Source organism: Ahaetulla prasina, chromosome 2, assembly GCF_028640845.1.
Source record: "Ahaetulla prasina isolate Xishuangbanna chromosome 2, ASM2864084v1, whole genome shotgun sequence".
Lineage (NCBI taxonomy): Eukaryota > Metazoa > Chordata > Lepidosauria > Squamata > Colubridae > Ahaetulla > Ahaetulla prasina.
Window position 1 is genome coordinate 22,710,920 of NC_080540.1, and position 23,953 is coordinate 22,734,872.

Sequence of the window (23,953 nt, forward strand, 5' to 3'; positions counted from 1 at the left end):
GCAACCCAACAAGACAGTCACAGACTTCAGAGGATAATTAGAACTGCAGAAAAAACAATTGCTACCAACCTGCCTTCCACTGAGGACCTGTATATTGCACGAATCAAAAAGAGGGCTGTGAAAATATTTACAGACCCCTCACATCCTGGACATAAACTGTTTCAACTCCTACCCTCAAAACGAGGCTATAGAGCACTGCACACCAGAACAACTAGACACAAGAACAGTTTTTTCCCAAACGCCATCACTCTGCTAAACAAATATTTCCCTCAACACTTGTCAAACTATTTACTAAATCTGCACTACTATTAATCTTCTCATCATTCCCATCACCCATCTCCTCCCACTTATGACTGTATGACTGTAACTTTGTTACTTGTATCCTTACTATTTATACTGATATTGTTTCCTGATTGCTTATTTGTAGCCTATGACTATCATTAAGTATTGTTAAGTGTTGTACCTTGATGAAGGTTTTCTTTTATGTACACTGAGAGCATAAGCACCAAGACAAATTCCTTGTGTGTCCAATCACACTTGGCCAATAAAGAATTCTATATTCTATTCTATATTCCTTAACGTTTTATATAAGGAGTCTCGCGGTGATTTCCCCGCGTGAGCCCCACGCTATGCCCGAAACAGACCCTTCCCCTCGTTTTCCACCTGTCAAGTCTTTACAAGGGATGCTGTCGTCATAATTTCTCTGAATTTCTCACCCCGACCTGCTCGCTCCCTTTACGTTTACACAGCACGGGGCGTGCATAAGCGCACAAACGTGCCTACCGTTCCTGTCCTATAGTTTTTTTTCTTTTCTCCTTCCTATATATATGCTTATACCTCCTTATATTTACTCATATATGTGTTTATATACTATATAATCTTTTGTATGATACCTACATATATTGTTCTGACAAAATAAAATAAATAAAATAAATAAAAATAAACAAGCTCGGGCTCCCCCTGTACCAAGCAGTGTGGTCAACCTACGAGTTGAGTGTTACACAAGGCGCTTAGCAATGCACTCACACATATCCCTGGCTGTTTAAAACTAAGCATGAAAAGGGGTGCAAATGCAATCTCATTTTTTTTAAAAGTAAAAATCCCACCACGCGGGGAGGAAAAAGAGACCACCAGAAGATCCCCGGTGCCCACGACTTTCCATTTATACTGCCGGGAGGATCCTTGGGGTTCAGCTTCTGCTTTTGCTTGCTCTCCTTTCTTTCCTACCCCAAAAAAAGAGCTGTGACCCAGCTCGCCCTCTGACCGGAGAAAACGATCCCTCTTTGTCCCGCATGTAACATTACCAAATTCCCGACACCCGGCTTCTCACTTCCTCTCTGGAGCTCTGTCTCCATGAACCAGAGTCAATTTTTAACTCCGGTTCCTAGAAAGTCCCCTGGCTTTGAACTTCCTGTTTCGAAGCCGAAGTACGTCGCGCCCTCTAGTGACCGGAGTGCGTTTGCTCGAGTCTCTTCAATTGGAAACCTGCAAGTGCAATAATCTTCGCTTTCCCAAAGGTGCTTTTTCAGGAGGCAACTGGACTTTCTTGGACTTTCTTTGAAGACGTTTCGCTTCTCACCCAAGAAGCTTCTTCAGCTCTGACAGGATAGTGGGGGATGGAAGGATTTATATTCCTTGCAGACAGCTGTATCAGTGGTGGCTTTCAAAAAAATTTTCTGCCGGTTCTGTGGGTGTAGCTTGGTGGGCATGGCATGGCTTGGTGGGCATGATAGGGGAAGGATATTGTAAAATCTCCATTCCCACCCCACTCCAGGGGAAGGTAGTGTAAAAACTCCATTCCCACCCCACTCCAGGGGACGGTTACTACAAAAATCCCCATTTCCTCCTGATCAGCTGGGACTTAGGAAGCAGAGAATAGATGGGGGCCGGGCCAGTCAGAATTTTTACTACTGGTTCTCTGAACTACTCAAAATTTCCGCTACTACCTTCCTTACCGGTTCAGAAGTGCTCGCGCATGTGTGTGTCACAGGCACGCGCATACCTTCTGTGCATGCACAAAACCCTCTGAAGCATGCGCTTTGCTCCGCCATGGCTACCGGATCGCCAAACTACCAGCCGCAATCGCTATCAGATCGCAAGATCCAGTCCGATCCGGGAGCATTTCACCCCTGCTCCCACACCATTCAAAGTTGTATAGCTAAAAGTCTGTAGAGATTCTCAGTCATCCAGGTCATGGTTGTCCCAAAGGTGCTCTTTCAGGAGGCAACTGGACTTTCTTGGTTTTTTTCCTTTCACGATGTTTTGCTTCTCATCCAAGAAGCTTCTTCGGCTCTTCTTGGATGAGAAGCAAAAATGTCTTCGAAGAAAAAACAAGAAAGTCCAGTTGCCTCCCGAAAAAGCACCTTTGGGACACCTCACAAAGTCATTATTGTGGGCAAAACAGGAGGAGGAACAAATATTGATATGTTTGCTTCATTGAGTTATTTATAAACAGTAATAAAAGACAGGATAAATTCCTTCCTTCCTTCCTTCCTTCCTTCCTTCCTCTCTCTCTTTTTCTCTCTCTCTCTCTCTCAAACCCCTCACCCCTGCATTTTTTGCCTACACCCCCCATTTTTTGCTTAGCAGGCTTCAGCTTTTTTACTTTTAAAAAAAAATTTAAAGGAAAAAAAAAAAGGCCCTGACAATCGCGTGGCTCAGCTGGGCATGGGGGAAGCAGGGATTTTTGCTCCCGGTTCTCTGAACCACCCGCCACCACTGTTACCAGATCAGCCGATCCGGTCTGAACCGGGAGCATTTCACCCCTGTGTCTCCCTTTAAAATATCTGGCTCCTTTTTTACTTTTCAGGTTTACTTGTTCAAATTTTGTTTCTTCCCCTCTACTCTATGGGTGACTCCCCCAACACACACACACACACACACCCCTCACAAGACTCCAGTTCAGATTTCCTTGCAGGCTCCCTGCTGTTTGGACTTTGGAGCCTTTTCATCTCATTCCCTGATCTTTATCCTTCTTTGCTCTGATCTGTCCTGGGTAATTACTATCCTTTTACTTCCTAATCCCCCACCACCACTTATTTCCTTGTTCTTTGTGACACCTACCTGTTTGCAGAAACGGTACTCGTTTCCTCAATTTGGTTACAACCCTTGAGTAATATAAGTACGCTTTAGTTCAAATTGCTCCTTCAAAAAGACCTTGACTTTGTATCTGAATGGTCTAAAACTTGACAACTCCAAATCTCAACCAGCAAATGCTCAGTCTTACATATTGGAAAAAAGAACCTAAATACTAAGTACAAGCTTGATGGACATTATCTTACAGATGACCCCTACCCTGTTAAAGACCTTGGAGTTTTCATATCAAATGATCTAAGTGCCAAAGCCCACTGCAACTATATCGCAAAAAAGGCTTTAAGAGTTGTAAACCTAATCTTGCGTAGCTTCTTTTCCAAAAACACTACACTACTAACCAGAGCATATAAAACATTTGCTAGACCAATTCTTGAATACAGTTCGACTGTCTGGAACCCACACCACATTTCTGACATCAATACAATTGAACGTGTCCAGAAATATTTTACAAGAAGAGTTCTCCACTCCTCTGAATACAACAAAATACCTTATGCCACCAGACTTGAAATCCTGGGTTTAGAAAATTTAGAACTATGCCGCCTTCGACATGACCTGAGTTTAACTCATAGAATCATCTGTTACAATGGCCTTCCTGTCGAAGACTACTTCAGCTTCAATTGCAACAATACACGAGCACACAACAGATTTAAGCTTAATGTTAACCACTCCAATCTTGATTGCAGAAAATATGACTTCAGTAACAGAGTTGTTAATGCCTGGAATAAACTACCTGACTCTGTGGTCTCTTCCCAAAATCCCAAAAGCTTCAACCAAAAACTGTCTACTATTGACCTCACCCCATTTCTAAGAGGTCTATAAGGGGCATGCATAAGAGCACAAGCGTGCCTACCGTTCCTGTCCTATTATTTCCTTTCGTTATATCAAATTAATATAGTTATTACATACTCATATTTATATATATGCTTATATACTGTATAATTATTTCATGCTTATGCTTATATATACTGTGTGACAAAAATAAAATAAAATAAAAGTTGAAAATCAATTCATCATAGATAAAATTCTAGCCTAAATTATATCTTGATGTACTAATTTTCTCTTTTGGGAGAAAAAATCTAAAAACCCGGATTATAAATCTAATTTACAGATCAGTAAATGTAAGGCTCAATTCCAAAACAGTCTGATGAGATGCGGTCTGTTTTGTTCTTTTATATAATTTCCTTATTTCATTCTGTTTACACCAACTCTGAGATACCCCAAGAAGCAAAGATTTTCACTCCCCCGTAGTGCATCCAGTTTGCAGAATTTCAAGATGCTGATGGAAATATATGACACATCCTGAAGGCACCACTTAGAGAAAACTAACTCAGATCTACCCTCTTTCAAAAGAATCCATTGTTTCTTACTATCAAAGTTAGAAGCCACATTACTGCAAGCAATAATAATATTGCATGCATGATAAACCAGTGCATCAGTTGGTGTAGTATAGTTTAGGTAATACAAGTAGTCCTCAACTTACAATCACAACTGAGCCCAGAATTTATGTTGCTAAGTGAGAAATTTGTTAAGTGAGTTTTCTCCTATTTTATGACTTTTCTTGCCACAGTTGTTAAGTGAATCACTGCAGTTGTTACATTAGTAATATGATCGTTAAGTGTATCTGGCTTCCCCATTTATTTATTTTATTTATTTATTATTTAAATTTGTATACCGCCCTTCTCCCGAAGGACTCAGGGCGGTTCACAGCCAGGTAAAAATACACAATACACAATAAATACAATTAAAATACAATTAAAAAACTTATTAAATTGGCCACAATTAAAAATTTAAGAATAAAACCCATTAAAAAACCCATAGACTTAAAAAACTAACCCAGTCCAGCGCAGATGAATAAGTGAGTTTTAAGCTCGCGTGAAAGGTTCGGAGGTCCGGAAGTTGGCGAAGTCCTGGGGAGTTCGCTCCAGAGGGCGGGAGCCCCACAGAGAAGGCCCTTCCCTGGGCGCCGCCAGACGACACTGTCGCGCTGACGGCACCCTGAGGAGTCCCTCTCTGTGAGAGCGCACGGGTCGGTGAGAGGTATTCGGTAGCAGCAGGCGGTCCCGTAAGTAACCCGGCCCTATGCCATGGAGCGCTTTAAAGACGTTCACCAACACCTTGAAGCGCACCCGAAGGCCACAGGTAGCCAGTGCAGCCTGCGCGGATAGGTGTCACTCGGGAGCCACGAGGGCTCCCTCTATCACCCGCAGCTGCATTCTGGACTAACTGTAGCCTCCGGATGCCCCTCAAGGGAGCCCCATGTAGAGAGCATTGCAGTAGTCCAGACGAGACGCCAAGGGCGTGAGTGACTGTGCACAAGGCATCCCGGTTCAGAAAGGCGAACTGGCGCACCAGGCGAACCTGGTGGAAAGCTCTCCTGGAGACGGCCGTCAAGTGGTCTTCAAAAGACAGCCGTTCATCCAGGAGAACGCCCAAGTTGCGCACCCTCTCCATCGGGGCCAATGACTCGCTCCCGACAGTCAGCCGCGGACTCAGCTGACTGTACCGGGATGCCGGCATCCACAGCCACTCCGTCCTGGAGGGATTGAGCTTGAGCCTGTTTCTCCCCATCCAGACCCGTATGGCTTCCAAACACCGGGACAGCACTTCGATAGCTTCATTGGGGTGGCCCGGTGTGGAAAAGTACAGCTGGGTGTCATCAGCGTACAACTGGTACCTCACACCGAAGCCACTGATGATCTCACCCAGCGGCTTCATATAGATGTTGAACAGAAGGCGAGAGAATCCCCCTGCGGCACCCACAAGTGAGGCGCTGGTGACCTCTGCCCCCCCGTCAACACCGTCTGCGACCGGTCGGAGAGATAGGAGGAGAACCACCGATAAACGGTGCCTCCCACTCCCAATCCCATTGACTTTGCAAAAGAGAATCCCATGACTCCGAGACACTGCAACCGTCATAAATGTGAGTCAGTTGTCAAGCATGCGAATGTAAATCATGTGACCAAGGAGATGCTGCAATGGTCGTACAGTAAGTGTGAAAAATGGTGATAAGTCACTTTTTTGGTGCCGTTGTAACTTAAACAGTCACTAAATGAACTATTGTAAGTTGAGGCCTACCTGTATACCCATCAATATTTAACAGGCAAATGAAGTGTGCTTTCTCAGCAACATTTAGATCAGAGGTCTCCAACCTTGGTCCCTTTAAGACTTGTGGACTTCAACTCCCAGAGTTCCTCAGCCAGCTTTGCTGGCTGAGGGGCTCTGGGTGTTGAAGTCCACGAGTCTTAAAGGGACCAAGGTTGGAGACCCCTGATTTAGATTATTTCTGGCAAATACCACATTCCTGCTCTCACCAACCAATCATCCGAAACATAAAAAGAAAAAGAAGAAATGGTAAGCTTATACCACTTTACAGAAAAAGGCTCCAGGGCTCATGTTTCCTGTAAACCTTTATTTAAAACCTGCCCATCGCATATGTTTTCAGTTGTCCAATAAGGAAATTCATACAAAAGCTTCATAAAAAAATGTATAATCAAACCAATAAAATGAAGTAGGGAGAGGCTCTCCCACGTAATGGTTCCACATAACGAAGATACTAACAGGAAAGTGTATTTTATTTGGGCTATAAAAATATTAAATAGCAGCAAAAAGTTTACTCAGCCTATATCCAATATATATGAACATATATCCAAATGAATACAACCCAGTGTATTTACCATATTACTTGGAATTTGTCTAACTGCTGTTGTTGTTGTTGTAGCCCCCTCCCTTTTTTGAGTGTATCCCCCAATGGACGACACAAATATCAACTGGACTTCTCTCAGCCTCTCCCTAAATACCTCAGTTATATGCTCTGGTTTAATGCATGGAGACTCAGTTCCATCTAGGTAGCCTTGATGAGAGCTGTGGTCAATTGAATGAGGAAGTCATGATCAAATGTATACTCTAGAGCCGCAGGCCAGGGAGCTGTGTCAAGGCAACAGGTTTTTTTTTTTATGCACTAAAGCAAACAAAACACCTCGAGGTATTTATCCTATACAGAACAGTTTCACGGTACAATATGTTTCACATGCTGGCTCCTGAAAACACTTTTTAGGCCGCTTGCTACCAGGTGAGTCAATCAACTTCCTCTTCTACAGGTATAACTCTAAACTTTGAAAGCGGTCACTGCCACTATCCTAGGGAATCGTTGAGACCAATTTCAAATTGTTTAAAGGTTCCGAAGTGGAGGAACAAGTGGTATAAAAGGTGGAGTTTAAGGAACTTTTAATTTGCTTCTTCCATTAGACTGTGAAAGGTAAAGCAGAAAGCCTATCCTTCCAGAAATATCAGGTTCTCTCTCCTCCCCCCGCCCCAATCTATTTTGCTTTGCTCAATTTTTTTTTGGTTGCTTTTCAACTTTTGGCTAGCAATAAGGACTGCTTTGTTTTGTTCCTGTGTTGTTATCTTTAAGGAGATTTGTTTTTAAAATACTCGCTACTTTACTATACTGAAAGTGGTGTGTCTACTTCAAGAGTTTTTATGCAGTCTAGTGGGTCTTACTCCCAGGTAGCTGGCTGTGGGATTACCACAAACCTTGTTTAAAAGTAATTGTTTTGCTACACGGTTCTCATTTTTACATTCCTGCAAAAGGTTTCACTTAATTTTTTTTTTCCTAGAGTAGCTCATTCTAAAAAGCTGGGGTATAACATCTTAAATTCTGGGATGTAAATGTTTAATTTCTTGAAAACAAGTACTGGAGCAGGGCTACCAACTCCTAAATCTGGTATTCCTACCTTGGAGCCAATGGTTCCATATGGTTCAGCTACTAAATAATTCTGCTCTCCAGGCAAGGTGGAAATTATTGATAAATTAGTTGCTAGTTAAGTTATGACAAAATTGTTTATGCCACAGGGGAGGACAATTACATTTTCCCAATAACTTTAAGCTGAAAATGTGAATTAAGCGTATTTGCAAGGTGAAAGAACAGAGGAACAGGAATGAATGCAAACCAAGCTAAATTTCAAGGTGTTTATAATGACCTATAAATATATTTATTGAACTCGTATGTTGCCTATCTCAGCTTTCAAACATATATAATACTGTAGTTTAGGATGTAGAAATCCAGAGGTTTTTCCCTTGTGTGTTTTTGTTCATGTGAGCTGCCCAGAGTTTGATAGTTGGGTGGCCTACAGCTTTAATAAATTATTATTCATTAAATGTGAGAACACTCTTGCCGAGATCACATTTCCAGTAACTCTCCATGTAGTAATTAAAAAATGTTTTTGATTCAGGTATTTCATTTTTAAAATCCCTTCTTTATTCAGTTTCAGTTGGCATCCAGTCTTCGGAGCTGTTTTCATAAAATGCCTACCCTTCAGTTTCCAGGGTATGCAAATGGCCATGAAGGGTGGGGTTGGGTTAAAAAAAAGTCAAGATGGCAGCCACATTTTCTCTATGGTTGCGATGCACAGAGAAGGGTTTCAAAGGGCATCTGGATGTCCTTTGAGCCAGGGATGAAATCCAGGAGGTCCTGACAGGTTTGGGAGAACCGGTAGCAGACATTTTAAGCAGTTTGGACAACCGGTAGCTGAAATTTTGAGTGGTTGAGAGAACCGGCAAATACCATCTCAGGCTGGCCCAAGAGTCAGGTGGGAATGGGGATTTTGCATTATCCTTCCCCTGGAGTGGAGTGGGAATGGGGATTTTGCAGTATCTTCCCCTGGAGTGGGGTAAGAATGGGGATTTTGCAGTATCTTTCCCCTGCCATGCCACACCACGCCCACAGAACCGGTAGTAAAAACATTTGGATTTCATCACTGCTTTGAGCTCTCATAAATAAATCCTTGAAACCAGATGGCCGCCTGGCCTCATTCCATTTCGTATTATTTTTAAGATTCTGAGCTTCAGTATGGAAGGAAAGACATGCTGTCTGTTGTGAAGGAAGCTGTCGGCCTCCACTATCAAGTTTATTTCTTGATTCAACATAAGCCTCTCAATGGCTTATCATTAGGAAATTAAGATGGTAGGGGCCTGTAGCCTGAACAAAAGATGGTGGTAGGCTGAGAGTTGATAGAGAATACCTTAACAGGCAATTGTGGGTTTCAAATTTTTTTACTACTGGTTCTGTGGGCGTGGCTTGGTGGGTGTGGCTTGGTGGGTGTGGCAGGAGAAGAATACTGTAAAATCTCCATTTCCACCCCACTCCAGGGGAAGGTTACTGCAAAATCCCCATTTCCTCCTGATCAGCTGGGACTTGGGAGGCAGAGAATAGATGGGGGCAGGGTCCAACAGAATTTTACTACCAGTTCTCCAAACTACTCAAAATTTCCGCTACCAGTTCTCCAGAACTGGTCAGAACCTGCTGAAACCCACCTCTGCTAAGAGGTTAGAAAATACGACATTTTAGAAGTTTGTCCAGCTATTTTGTTCTTGGCCATATCCTTGCGAATATAGTGTCTTTGGTCCCTGGGGAAGCTCTGCTGAACGGCAACCATGTTTTTGAGTGACTTCAACGTGCTTCCAAACTATTAATGTGCCAACCGGCCCCAAATTGTTCAGGTTCTCTCTCTTAAATTATCTCGAGTCCTGGATTCAAGTCACACACTCAACCAGCAACTAAACACACAGGTCAGAATTAACTCACACGCAGCCAACTGGATAGTTACAAAAATGATGGAGCATAGCAGCCCAGACGCAGGATTAGACCCAAAAGTCTTTTCTGTAGAACTGGAAGTTAAAAAAATAAAATAAATACAAGAGGGTTTGAACATGGTTTCTCCATATTTGTTGATTAATATTTATTTACAGGCTTTATAGGTTGCATGGCTGCTCTTGACTTGTTTCTCAGGGTGTTGAGATTTGCTGATGTGACTTCTAGTTTTCTTCAAGAAATGATATTTATTTGAAGTTTTTTTGGTGTTTGCATAAGCCAGATGAAGTGGTTCATTCTTGCTATGGGGTGAAGCCTGAGGCACCCAAGGCCACAATGAGGTTTGTTACGTTGTGTGAAGGCAGCTATCCCATTTTGGCATTGTCTTGTCTCGGGCATTAGATGTTTCTCAATCTTGGAAGCTTGAAGAGTTGAATTCCCCAGGAAATAGGCTGGCTGTGAATTCTAAGAGTTGAAGTCCACACATCTTCAAGCTGCCAAGAGCCAAAGTATAGAGTGGGTTTCAGCAAGTTATGACCAGTTCCGGAGAACCAGTAGTGGAAATTGTGAGTAGTTCGGAGAACCAGTAAATACCACCTCTGACTGGCCCCACCCCCATCTATTCTCTGCCTCCGGAGTCCCAGCTGATCGGGAGGAAATGGGGATTTTGCAGTAACCTTCCCCTAGATTGGGGAGGGAATGGAGATTTCACAGTGTCCTTCCGCTGCCACGCCCACCAAGCCATGACCACCAAGCCATGCCATGCAGACCAAGACACACCCACAGAACCGGTAGTAAAAAAATTTGAAATCCACCACTGGCCAAGAGTGAGAAACACCATGGTAGGTATTATTGTTATTCCATCAGCAGCTACTGTTGTAGTTACAGTGGTTTTCCTGATGGTTTTTTTGTTTAATGATTTGAATGTGTAGCTTTACAATGCTATTGTTTATCATCTCTTTTCTACCTCTTTCTAATGGGGTGCCAATGGATTATATCGTGTAGTGGGCTTCAGTAGGCAAGAAGCAGACCGGCCTGGCTAGAACTTGGATGAGAGACCACCTGGTGATCCCGTGGCATTAGACTAAACCAGAAGGTTAAAATAGTGTATGAAAGAAGGCAGAGTCCAGTGGTTTCATAGAACAGCATTTATTGACTCAAAACTAGAACTGAGGAACAGCAGGCAAATGCCTGTAATTTATACTCTAGGCCCATAGGGCCTTAACCAATCAAAATCCTTGAAAAATATGAATGTTCTATGTTTCCCTCCAAAACAGTTGGGGTTAACAGTTAGGGTCATCTAAAGGTTAGTTTCACTTTAGCAGGGTTTAATACAACTATATATATTCAGTACATAACAGGTTATGTCCCAGCAGGAGCTAGCACCTAGCTGAACTTGCCTGGACATGGAACTCGGCTTGGCTAGAACTTGGATGGGAGACCACCTGGTGATCCTGTGGCAATAGACTAAACCAGAAGGTTAAAATAGCGTATGAAAAAAGGCAGAGTCCAATGGTTTCATACTGTTGCCACAAAAATACCAGGCCTGAGTTCATTGAATTGCTAGCAGTCAAGCTCAGCTTGAGAGCATTTTACCCTTGTAACTGTAAAAAACTGTGAAAAAAAGCAGTTGCCCAAGCTTCTTCTACTTGAACAGTTTCTTCCCGAAGGCCATCACTCTGCTAAACAAATAATTCCCTCAACACTGTCAAACTATTTACTAAGTCTGCACTACTATTAATCTTCTCATAGTTCCCATCACCCATCTCCTTCCACTTATGACTGTAACTTTGTTGCCTGTATCCTTAAAATTTACATTGATGTTGTTTCCTGCTTGCTTATTTGTTCCCCATGACTATCATTAAGCATTGTACCTTATGATTCTTGATGAACGTATATGCACCAAGACAAATTCCTTGTGCGTCCAATCACACTTGGCCAATAAAAAATTCTATTCTATTCTATTCTATACATGATAGCCTTAGTTCATTGTCAAAAGGACCCATTTTATTGCTTAGTCTGCTACCCTGAGACGTATAGTGATGTGCTTTGAGCCCCATCACATACCGTGGGTTCTCCACTGATAGCTGCCTATACTTCCTTATTATATTAGACGTGGGCATTTGGAGCAAAAAATGTTAGCAGGCATTATGGGTGTTGTAGTCAAACATATCTGGAGGGATGATCCTGGTTTACAGAAGACTACCTTCTCTTTGGGGAACACTGGATTTTATCAGGCTGGCAGCAAAGCTTGAACAGATGAAACCAGTGATGGGTTTCAAAAAATTTTATTAGCAGTTCTGTAGGTGTGGCTTGGTGGGTGTGGCATGGCTTGATGGTCGTGGCTTGGTGGGCATGACAGGGGAAGGTTACTGCAAAATCCCCATTTTCTCCCAATCAGCTGGGACTTGGGAGACAGAGAATAGATGGGGGCGGGACCAGTCAGAATGTTTACTACCGGTTCTCTGAACTACTCAAAATTTCCGCTACCAGTTCTCCAGAACTGGTCAGAACCTGCTGAAACCCACCTCTGGATGAAACCTTTGTTATTAAAAGAGGAGGAGTTGATTGTCCAGAAGGAGGACTTGTCTTTGTTGACATAATTTGAATGCTACAAGGAAATGATCCCTGTTTGCAAATTGTTTATAATCCAAAGAAAGAATGCCCTGTCCCATGAATCACTTATTTCTTTTGAAGAGAGCACACAAAACATGCAATCAGGATTTTTTCCGAGATCAGTAAAATGAGGACCCAGATTGTTGGGGACTATATGTTGACTCTGTAAGCCACTTACACTGTGTGTACCATTATTAGGCAAGCTGTATTTTTGGAGGAAGGGACACGGTGGCTCAGGGGCTAGGACGTTGAGCTTGTCGATCGAAAGGTCGGCAGTTCGAATCCCTAGTGCTGCCGTATAATGGGGTGAGCTCCTGTTACTTGTCCCAGCTTCTGCCAACCTAGCAGTTTTGAAAGCACGTAAAAATGCAAGTTGAAAGTCATGCCAGCCACATGACCACGGAGATGTCTTCAGACAGCGCTGGCTCTTTGGCTTTGAAACGGAGATGAGCACCGCCCCCTAGAGTCGGCAACGACTAGCACGTATGTGCGAGGGGAACCTTTATCTTTACCTTATTTTTGGAGGATTAATTTTATTATTGGACAACTACAGTACTCTCGGTCAATCCAAAATGTTAATAAACCTCAAACCTGAATATTTAAGAAAGTAAAAGTGAGGTTATGGTTTTCTTAGAAGAATATTTATCTATATTGTTCCCTTTCATTATATCAAATTAATATAGTTGTTGCATACTTTTGCTCATATATATGTTTTTTCTTTTATGATGTGTTGTTGTTTTATGTCGATGTTTACGTATACTGTTGTGACAAATAAAAATTAAAAAAAAATAAAAAAAATAATTAGGCAACTATTAGTGTGCAGAACTATTATGCATCTAAATGAAAAATGAAAGTTTTCCTATCTCACTCATTTATTTTTATCTGTTAAAGTGAGAATAGTAAACAAACAACTTACAATTTGTAAATTTTTACAAATAAACACTTCTAACAGTTAAAAAAAAATATGTCAGTGACTAATATAGCCACCCTTCTTTTCAATAACAATCATAAGCCTTCCATTCATGGAATCTGTCAGTTTCTTGATCTGTTGGCGATCAACTTTTTGTGTAGCAGAAACTACAAGCTCCCAGACTGTTCAGAGAGGTGTATTGTTTTCCTTCACTGTAAATCTCCCATTTAAGAAAGGCCCACAAGTTTTCAATAGGGTTTAGGTCAGGTGAGGAAGGGGACCATGTCTTTCTTCTCTCAACTTTAGAATAGAATAGAATAGAATAGAATAGAATAGAATAGAATAGAATAGAATAGAATAGAATAGAATAGAATAGAATAGAATAGAATTTTATTGGCCAAGTGTGATTGGACACACAAGGAATTTGTCTTGGTGCATATGCTCTCAGTGTACATAAAAGAAAAGATACGTTCATCAAGGTACAACATTTACAACACAATTGATGATCAATATATCAATATAAATCATAAGGATTGCCAGCAACAAGTTATAGTTATAGTTATAGGGGTTGTTCCTCTGCCCTGGTCCTATTAGACCTCTCAGCGGCTTTCGATACCATCGACCATGGTATCCTGCTGCGCCGATTGGGGGGATTGGGAGTGGGAGGCACCGTTTATCGGTGGTTCTCCTCCTATCTCTCCGATCGGCCGCAGACGGTGTTGACAGGGGGGCAGAGGTCGGCTCGGGCGCCTCACTTGTGGGGTGCCGCAGGGTCGATCCTCTCGCCTTCTGTTCAACATCTATATGAAGCCGCTGGGTGAGATCATCAGTGGCTTCGTGTGAGGTACCAGCTGTCGCTGATGACACCCAGCTGTACTTTTCACACGGGCCACCCCAGCGAAGCTATCGAAGTGCTGTCCCGGTGTTTGGAGGCCGACGGGTCTGGATGGGGAGAAACAGGCTCAAGCTCAATCCCTCCAAGACAGAGTGGCTGTGGATGCGGCATCCCGGTACAGTCAGCTGAGTCCACGGCTGACTGTCGGGGCGAGTCACTGGCCCGATGGAGAGGTGCGCAACAGGCGTCCTCCTGGATGAGCGGCTGTCTTTTGAAGATCATTTGTGGCCGTCTCCAGGAGAGCTTTTACCAGGTTCGCCTGGTGCGCCAGTTCGCCTTTCTGAACCGGGATGCCCTATGCACGGTCACTCACGCCCTCGTGACGTCTCGCCTGGATTATTGCAATGCTCTCTACATGGGGCTCCCCTTGAAGGGCATCCGGAGACTGCAGTTAGTTCAGAATGCGGCTGCGCGGGTTATAGAGGGAGCCCCTTGTGGCTCCCGTATGACACCTATCCTGCACAGACTGCACTGGCTACCTGTGGCCTTCCGGGTGCGCTTCAAGGTTTTGGTAACCACCTTTAAAGCGCTCCATGGCATAGGGCCGGGTTACTTATGGGACCGTCTACTGCTACCGAATACTTCTCACCGGCCCGTGCGCTCTCACAGAGAGGGACTCCTCAGGGTGCCGTCAGCTAGGCAGTGTCGTCTGGCGACGCCCAGGGGAAGGGCCTTCTCTGTGGGGACTCCCACCCTCTGGAACGAACTCCCCCCAGGACTCCGTCAACTTCCAGACCTCCAAACCTTCCGTCGCGAGCTTAAAACACATCTATTTATCTGCGCAGGACTGGACTAGTTTTTAAATTTTATAGGGGTTTTAATTGGTTTTAATATTTATACTATTTTTAATAATTTGGCTTTTTGAATAAGTTTCTTAATGGTTTTCTTAATTTGTATATATATGTTTTTTATTTGCCTGTGAACCGCCCTGAGTCCTTCGGGAGATAGGGCGGTATACAAATACGAATAATAAATAAATAAATAAATAAATAAATAAATAGTCATACAGTCATAAGTGGAAAGAGATTGGTGATGGGAACTATGAAACGATTAATAGTAGTGCAGATTCAGTAAATAGTCTGACAGTGTTGAGGGAATTATTTGTTTAGCAGAGTGATGGCCTTCGGGAAAAAACGGTTCTTGTGTCTAGTTGTTCTGGTGTGCAGTGCTCTATAGCGTCGTTTTGAGGGTAGGAGTTGAAACAGTTTATGTCCAGGATGCGAGGGATCTGCAAATATTTTCACGGCCCTCTTCTTGATTCGTGCAGTATACAGGTCCTCAATGGAAGGCAAGTTGGTAGCAATTATTTTTTCTGCAGTTCTAATTATCCTCTGAAGTCTGTGTTTTTCTTGTTGGGTTGCAGAACTGAACCAGACAGTTATAGAGGTGCAAATGACAGACTCAATAATTCCTCTGTAGGGCCTTTAAGGCCTTTACTGGCTAGCCACAGAGTGGAGTACTTCGATGCATGAGATGGAGCATTGTCCTGCATAAAAATCATGGTCTTCTTGAAGGATGCAGACTTTTTCCTGTACCACTGCTTGAAGAAACACTGGCAGTAGATTTGGGAGTTGATTTTGAGTCCATCTTCAATCCCAAAAGATCCAACTAGGTCTTCTTTGATAATACCATACCAGTACCCGACCTCCACCTTGCTGGCGTCTTGAGTCGAAGTGGAGCTCTGTATCCATTACTGATCCAGCCACAAACCCATCCATCTGGTCCATCAAGAAGAGACACTCTCATTTCATCAATCCGTAAAACCTTTGAAAAATCTTGTCTTCAGATATTTCTTGGCCCAGTCTTGCCTTTTCAACTTATGTGTCTTGTTCAGTGATAGTCGCATTTCAGCCTTCCTTATCTTGGCCATGTCTCTGAGCACTGAATACCTTGCACTTCTGGGCACTCCAGACAGTTTGCAGTTCTGAAATATGACAGCACTGGTAGATAATGGGTTCCTGTAACTTGATGTTTGATTCTTCTCAAATCTTTGGCAGTTAATGTATGTCTTTTTTTCTCAACGTGTGTTGTGGCCCAGACCCAAGTATGTAGCAACAAATTCAGTCTGTGATAAAATAAACTTCATTCGAACAGCTGGGAATTATCTCATTCCCAGCGTTGTTCAACTCAAAGTAAAGCAAAGGCCTCTCAAACACAAATTCTTCAGTTATCACAAACCTGAGTCCAATTAGGCAAATTGCCAAAGGCCCTTCCTGATAAATGTCCAGAAGTTACCAAACACAGAGCAGAGGACGCAGCTACAACGTTGTTTTCCGGCAAGCTGAAACACCAGTGCTGGTCTGTTATCAAGCCTTATGGGTGGGGCCAATCATCTCTCGGCCCTACTCCCGAGTTGTCCTCTCTGCTTGAGCTGCTCTTGCCTTTTGGCAGCTCTCCTCATACATGCATTAAGAACAGACTCCTCCAGTTCCTCTTCCTCACTACTATCGGTCTCTGGAGGCTCTGGAGTCTGCACCTTACTTCCCAATGGCCCTGGTCTCACCTCAGCCTCATCGCTGTCCAACTCTGTTGCCAGCTCCATAGGCTGCTGACAGACCACAACAACGTGTTTCTTGCAACCCTGTTGACTATTTGCAACAAAATGTTTGATGGTTCTTAGGAATTTCAAGAGTGCTGCATCCCTCTGAAAGACTTTTTACAATTTTTGACTTTTCAAAGTCAGTTAAATCTCTTTTTTAGCCCATTTTGCTTGAGGAAAAGAAACTGCCTAATAATTATGCACACCTTGATGTAGGGTGTTGATCTCCTTAGGCCACGCCCTCCCTCATTACACAAAAACACATCACCTGATCTGCTTATATCCACTAAGCATTTAAGTTTATACAGCTTGGAGGTGGAAAATATGCATACAAAGGATGATATGGTCAAAATACTCAGTTGCCTAATAATTGTGCACACGGTGTGTAGAAAGGGCTGTAAAGTTCTGTGAAGTGGTATATAAGCGCTATTGCTATTTCTCAACTTTGGCAACTTTTAAGATCTGTGGACTTCATCTCCCAGAATTCCTCTCTTCACCTGAGTCAAATTATCATTTATGTGTTAAGCTGCCAAATTTCTTGGCCAGCTTACCTTTGCTCTCTTCCCAGGCTCCTTTCTCACAGTCCTCATCCATATTAAATTGCTTTGAATAATGAATATTGCTTTTTTTTATTCATAGGATCAAGAGGTTTGTCTCTCTGAAAGAACTGAACTGGGATTTGATCTTGTTCATCTTCTCGACCTCCCTGGCCAGGTACCGTTCAGATATGTTGGGTTATTGATATCCTTGCTAATTTGCATGCTGCTCAGGAACAGATAGTTCAAGCTGTGGAATCACTGAGGCAGATGTTCAGTTGTTCTCAGTCCTCAGGGGGGACATTGCCTTGCCTTATCTTGCTTTTTCCTTTCCTCCCTTTCTCCTTTCCTCCCCCTTTCCTTTCCTCTTTTTCTTTCTTCCTTTTCTTTCCTCCTCTTCTTTTCTTTTCTTTCCTCCCTTTTTTCCTTTCCTTTTCTCTCCTTTTTCCTTTCATCTCCATTTCTTTCCTCCTTTTTTTCCTTTCATTTCTTTTTCCTTTGCTTTCCTCCCCTCCCCTCCCTTTCCTTTCCTCTTTTTCCTTTCCTTCCTTTTTCTATTCTTCCCCTTTTCTTTCCTCCCTTTCCCTTTCCTCTCCTCCCTTTTTCTCTCCTCCCCTTCTTCCCATTCCCCCTCATATCAAAGCAAATTCTTTCTTGATTCAACTGTTGACTCTTAGGGACTTCCTAGCCATGTTCATCTGGTTTTCCTGTCAAGAATATGGAAGGGGGTTTGCTGGACTTTTATTCACATAGAGTCCTGCTTTTGTACATTTCAACCCTAATGTCATGTAACTTATAGATTTCATGAAGCTGTCCTTCTCAGGATTGGAAATGGAGTCTATTGAGAAAGCAAGAAATAACCACCATAGAATGGAGCAGATGCGAAAAGGAGAAACGTCACAGGTAAAGGCAACATCCATACTTCCTTTCTCCTTTGCAAAATACCATTTCATGAGGACTGATCATTATTATTATTCAATAATAATAATATCCAATATCCAATTATGGGGTGGGGTGGGGATCAGGGGTGAAATCCAGCAGGTTCTGACAGGTTCCGGAGAATCGGTAGCAGAAATTTTGAGTAGTTTGGAGAACCTTCAAATACCACCTCTGGCTGGCCCCAGAGTGGGGTGGGAATGGAGATTTTGCAATATCCTTCCCCTGCCACGCCCACCAAGCCACACCACACCCACCAAGCCACGCCCACAGGACTAGTAGTAAAAAAAATTGAATTCCACCACGGTGGGGGGGGATAGTCTGAGGGCATTCATGGGAGGAAGTCCATATAAAAAGGAGTGACAGGGCCTCAATGACATGGTCACAGCTACTATCTTGACTTGTTTAACCATCTCCCATTATAGAAACCTTCGATGTTACATTTCTCAAAACACCATTATCACAAGCCTGTTAATTAAGTCACTCTGAACTTGGAAAACCTAAGCAATCTTTGCCGAGTTTTTGTCCCGAAACTTAGCCCAGGAATGTGTTACAGGTGGGGCTCAACTTACGACCACAATTGGGGCCACAATTTTGTTGTTCTCAGTGAATCATTTTTAGTTTTACTACCTTTTTTTGCCATGGTTATTAAGTGAATCTTTGCCATCGTTAAGTGAATTACGTGGTCATTAAGCAAATCCAACGTCCCCCAGTAATTTTGCTTGTGGGAAACCCTGCTGGGAAGGTTGCAAATGGTGACCCACTTGACTCCAGGACTGTGTAACCATTGTCAAAATATTCCGGTTGCCATGCGCTCAAATTTTAATCCCATATCCATGGGGATGTTGTGATGATTGTAAGTGTGAGTATTGGGTGACAATCATTTTTTACACTGCTCTTGTAACTTCAAACAGTCACTAAGCAAATGGCTGTAGGTTAAGGACTACCTATAATTACGTAAATACAACAGATTTTAGAGACGAGGCCTGAACCAGTTCTGCCCTGCAATTCTCCACACAAAAGTGATAGAACATGGGTGTCAAACTCAAGGCCTACACCAAACTGGCAACTTCCAAATATGTTGAGGCTGCCAGGCAAAGAATTCTAGGAGTGGCAGTTCTGAAGTATTTAGAAGAAAGCAGACAGAAAGCTGCCATATTATATTGTTTAAAATTTAATTTAGATCCTGACTTTAGTTATTTTTATAAATAAGTGCAGGTATCTGATCTTTTTCATAGTCTATCTGTCCAATAATAAATCGCTTTTTCCCCAATGAAAAATTGGTAATCAGAGATAATTATATGTATGGTGTGGAATAGATGCAGAGCGCACCAAAGTGATGGCTATCTATTTTTTATAAAGCAGTTAATCAGTCCATTGGGGAATGCTATGTTGACACAAAAGAGGTTTGTCAGAGTTCTCCTATGAGGGAAGAAATCACTAAGTAGTCATACTGACGTCTAGTTATATAAAAGCCAACTGTCCATTATTACAATTATTATGGTATAATTATTTTAATTATAAGTGTTACAATACTGCTTGGAGTTGGGAGTGTTTTCTGGGGTCCTATTTTGTGTTCTCTGGTGTGCAATCTAATAGGCATGTAATTTGTCATGTACATTCCTGACACAGTTCTTCACTGATCTATCCTTGCACAGTGAGTTGGATGTGTGTTCAGCTAGTCCACATAACTTATGTTGCACATGTCTAGTACCATGCATAAAGCTCAAATGAGCAATGATAAGGTCTCTGAAGGAAAGGACAGCAGCCAAGTAACTTCTTCTGGCTGAGGGACAGAGGCTGAGGTGAAGGCACAGGATAGTATTCAAGGCCACAGTAGCGAATGTGAGGAAGTAGAAGTCAAACCCTATTGAAGCATTCAACTGAATGCTTAGAGGCTCAACCAGCTCAACCTCTAGGTTCAATCTAGAGAATGGGATGTAAGTGCTAGCCTTACTCTCTTCCTTCCCATTCTTAAACGAGAGATCTACTTGCATTTTCTTTAAGTATATTATTCACAAAATCAAAGACCTTCCTTTATTAAGCTATTAGATTGTCTGAAGAGCTTGTATTCAAATCAATGCAAAGAGATCTCCCCTTCAGACCACCAGCTGAACATAGGGAAAGTAGGGAGTCAGGCTGTATGCATGGACACCATCTCTGCTCAGTCTGAAAGAAGACCAGACTAATGACAACATGTATATCAACCAGTCATTGAATTGACAATGAAGGCATTCAAGTGGTGAATAGTTTCTGCTGTTTAGGATCAACTATCAAACAAGGAATTAACCAGTAATTCTCAGCCCTTTGAGGTAGACCAGACTAGGAAACCCAAGTCATGCAGACTAATGCTATTTTCATTATAAGATTGTAGTAACAGAATCTTGCAAGGCTGAATGCACCTCCTCCCTTTATCTTCATGAGAATTAGAAAGATCTTATCTGAGAAGCTTTCTCTAATTACAGTTCTGGTCTGGACTTGAATTTCTTTTATCCTGACTGCTATCTTGGTAGCAGCTCTTCCTCCTGTTCTTCGGGGTTATTCCTTCTTTTTTTTTTTTTGTTTACATTTATACCCCGCCCTTCTCCGAAGACTCAGGGCGGCTTACAGTGTATAAGGCAATAGTCTCATTCTATTTGTATATTTTTACAAAGTCAAATCTGGGTCCTCATTTTACCTATCTTATAAAGGATGGAAGGCTGAGTAAACCTTGGGCCGGGCTTGAACCTGCAGTAATTGCAGGCTTTGTGTTCTTAATAACAGGCTTTTACCAGCCTGAGCTATCCGGCCCAATGTATTCTTCCCATTACATCAAGTCAAGGCATATTCTCGGTTGATCAGTATTTGATAGAATAGCCATGAAGCCCTTAGGAAAGACACTCAGATGCTAAGCTATATCTAGAAGATCAGAATTGTGCAGGTGATACATCATCTTGCAACTAGCCAATATACATGAGAGGTGACCTTCGAGAAGGCTTTTTATATTAAATTTACTAATTTTGCCATTAGTTGATTCCAAGACTTAATCGTGAAGGGTTCTCAAAAGAGGATGAAGATTTTCTTTCTGAACTGAATCCAGAGGAGAAAGAATGTCTGGAGTTCTTGATTCAGACAATCAACAATTTGGATAAGGAAATCTCAGAAGATGATGAGTGGAATCATGAGAAAACGGAAGGATCTCTAGGTAAAGTTATATAGTACTAGTAGTTTGTTTTCATGGATCCCTGGGCACTATCAATTAACCAGTTGGCTGGGGGAGCAAGCCTTTGAATGTCAAACTCAGTCTTTCCCCAAATATGATTTGGCCAACTTTGTTTCAATCAACACAACTACCTTCCTCCTTTTCTACCTTTTATCCAACGAAAAGAGATAATACACTGCCTTTCCATGTCAGTGTTATTCTTGTCTTTCTGTGGCGGATTTTCCCAGCATTTAGACTGTAGTTGTCACTTTTCATTCATACAGTCTTGCAGGTTGTGTGCACATGTACACGTCTTCCTTGACTTACAACTAGTCACTTAGCGACTGTTCAAAATTTTGTCGCATCTTGAAAAAGCCACATGATCTGGATTCAAAGTTCCAACATCCAGGCCTCCACCATGGTCACACGACCACATTTTGCGCAGTCAGATTGGCACTCATTTATGGCCATTTAGAGCAGGGGTCTCCAACCTTGGCAGCTTTAAGACTTGTGGACTTCAACTCCCAGAGTTCCTCAGCCAGCTTTGCTCTGGGAGTTGAAGTCCATAAGTCTTAAAGTTGCCAAGGTTGGAGACCCCTGATTTAGAGCATTCCACAGCCAAGTGACTGTGATTTATATGATCTTTTTTTGCCCAGAATCTGTTGTTTTTCCAGTTTCTGGCAAAAAAATGCTCCATAGCTAAGGATGGCTTTGTTTAACGACCATGGTGTTTGTTTAACAACTTCTGCAAAAAAAGGCTGTAAAAGGTCATATGGTGCCCATCACAACTTATGACCAAAATAGCACTCGATTATGTTGTAAGTCGACTATTTGTACTCCTCTCTATGGTAAACAAAATCAGTAACTACATATTTCCAATCAGTATCACCTCTCTGCTTTCTGCCCCCATTCTGAGTATGTTTACTGATGAACATCACGTCAGAAGAGCTACATGGCAACCACTCCAGTTGCCATGTAACACGTGAGTGATTTTCCATGACTAGATATAGAATAATTTAAAAACAACTTTCTGTCTCTCTGTTTCCTATAGCCCCCCCACCATCACTTTCGTACTTCTAATAATCTGACCCTATGTCAATTGCATGTACAGGTTCTCAGGACCAGCATCACGTCATCTGCAGCATGCAGCAACAAAGTAAATTTGAGGAAGATGCCCCGGTGAAAAATGGTCCCCGCCCAGCAGTTGCTAAAAGTAAAATGATCAAGTCCCGTTCAGAGGAGTCTGATGAAGTCACTTTGAGGAGATGGTCTGATTTTTATCTTCCTCGAGCCAAACTTCCTCCTAAATCAGCCAACTCTCACCCCACCCACTCAAAGAAGTTTGACACCATACTGAAGTCAGGAGTCAACGTTCAGGAACTCCGCTTACGTTTCCTGCACCACCTAGACAATTCTGCTCCTGCCAAGCAACCGGCAAAGGATACCGTGAGACTTTTATCCAATGCTCAAAGATCTACGCGGGATGAAGCAATGCAGAAGCTGGGCTTTCTTCAGAGAGACAAAGCTTTTCTGAACACACGTCAACACATCCCATGTGCTGAAAGGCCAGACAAAGAGGCAACTGCAGGTTCCACCCACACACTTAAGCAGTATCCATAATCGTTGCTCCCATCCAGGAAGAGATGCTTTCTTAAATCAGCTGAAAGCCAAGCAAGAACATCTCTTCTGATATGGTATTGAACAAAACAATCTTTTTTGTTGGATTATCTTCTGCAAAATGCTAGTAGACCAGAATATGGAACCTGTTACTGTTTGTGGCAATGTATTTAACAGCATTTCTTGTATTATTGTTGTTTTTTGCACAGAGCATCTCATTGTTGGTACAATTGTTAGTTGAGATACATCATGTTGACTTTTAATTTAATTTTTAAACCTTTTAATGTTGCTTCCTTAACCCCCTGGAGCAATCAAAGAGATATTTTGTGAAAACGGAGGCCTGTTTCCTTCCTTCAGACTCAACCTAATACCTTTACTTATAAAATGAAAGCAAATGCACTCAAGGTCACAAGGTGCTTTTGGTCTTAGCTTTTACTAGGCAGTCTCCTGGTCTTCTTCCTTGAGTTATATACAGGATAAAAACAAAATTGTTTTCTAGTCAGCACTTCCTATGTTTTGCTAGCACAACTTCCAACATTTTCATTTCTACAGATCATGGGAGGGGAACCCAGAGCAATGCATTGCTTAGATCCAGTAATGGGCTTCAATTTTGACTGCTACCGGTTTGCTCATGGCCAGAAGCTTCTGCGCATGCGCAGAGACGTCCGGGCGGGTGGGTAGAGCCGCCCACCACCGCCGTTACCGGTTTGCCCAATCTGGGGCGAACAGGTAGCAACCCACCACTGCTAAGATCCCTTTCAAGAGCAGGTCTCTTTTGAATATTATGTTTGGCTTGTGAGAGTCTCTGGCACAAATTGGAACATAAGTATCCCTCTGCAGCAGAAACCGGGAGGAATATCTGCCTATCTATATTTTTTAAATTCTACAAAATACCCAAAAGGGAACTTCAATCAAAAAACATAGACCTATACGAAAGGCATCGCCTACTAATTTTGTGTTAATATTAGCATCCCTTTTGGAAATGTTCTACAAGGAAAACTCTATTAAATGTTGATTACTTTTCAGGTTTCTGAACAATAA

The 23,953-nt window shown here is 42.4% G+C and overlaps 2 protein-coding genes across 3 annotated transcripts in view; one reads left to right on the forward strand and one right to left on the reverse strand.

Annotated features, from left to right (window-relative positions):
- The window catches only part of LOC131193099 (uncharacterized), a 49,569-nt gene extending 48,205 nt beyond the window's left edge, over positions 1-1,364 (reverse strand). The window contains exon 1 of one of the 2 annotated variants that reach the window (XM_058172903.1): positions 1,305-1,364. Coding sequence is in view for 1 of the 2 variants with exons in the window: in XM_058172900.1 (XP_058028883.1) it covers positions 464-500 (37 nt within the window). In the remaining variant the exon portion in view is untranslated. Of the gene's footprint in view, positions 1-463; positions 525-1,304 lie in introns of those variants that run through there. The other variant, XM_058172900.1, reaches the window with a different exon arrangement.
- A 5,719-nt stretch (positions 1,365-7,083) lies between these two features.
- LOC131191943 (uncharacterized) lies at positions 7,084-23,953 on the forward strand. Its single transcript, XM_058170606.1, has 5 exons — positions 7,084-7,162; positions 17,282-17,356; positions 18,002-18,081; positions 21,124-21,298; positions 22,407-23,953. Exons 3-5 carry the CDS (start codon positions 18,010-18,012, stop codon positions 22,913-22,915), a joined length of 756 nt encoding a protein of 251 aa, XP_058026589.1. The 5' UTR covers positions 7,084-7,162; positions 17,282-17,356; positions 18,002-18,009; the 3' UTR covers positions 22,916-23,953.

What these genes read in the sequence shown, in the direction of transcription:
- LOC131191943 (XM_058170606.1), top strand. Translation starts at nt 18,010, where the DNA reads ATGGAGTCTATTGAGAAAGCAAGAAATAACCACCATAGAATGGAGCAG. An exon ending in GAAAAGGAGAAACGTCACAG is followed by an intron (nt 18,082 to 21,123) that starts GTAAAGGCAACA and finishes TTTTGCCATTAG; the next exon opens with TTGATTCCAAGACTTAATCG. An exon ending in GAAAACGGAAGGATCTCTAG is followed by an intron (nt 21,299 to 22,406) that starts GTAAAGTTATAT and finishes TTGCATGTACAG; the next exon opens with GTTCTCAGGACCAGCATCAC.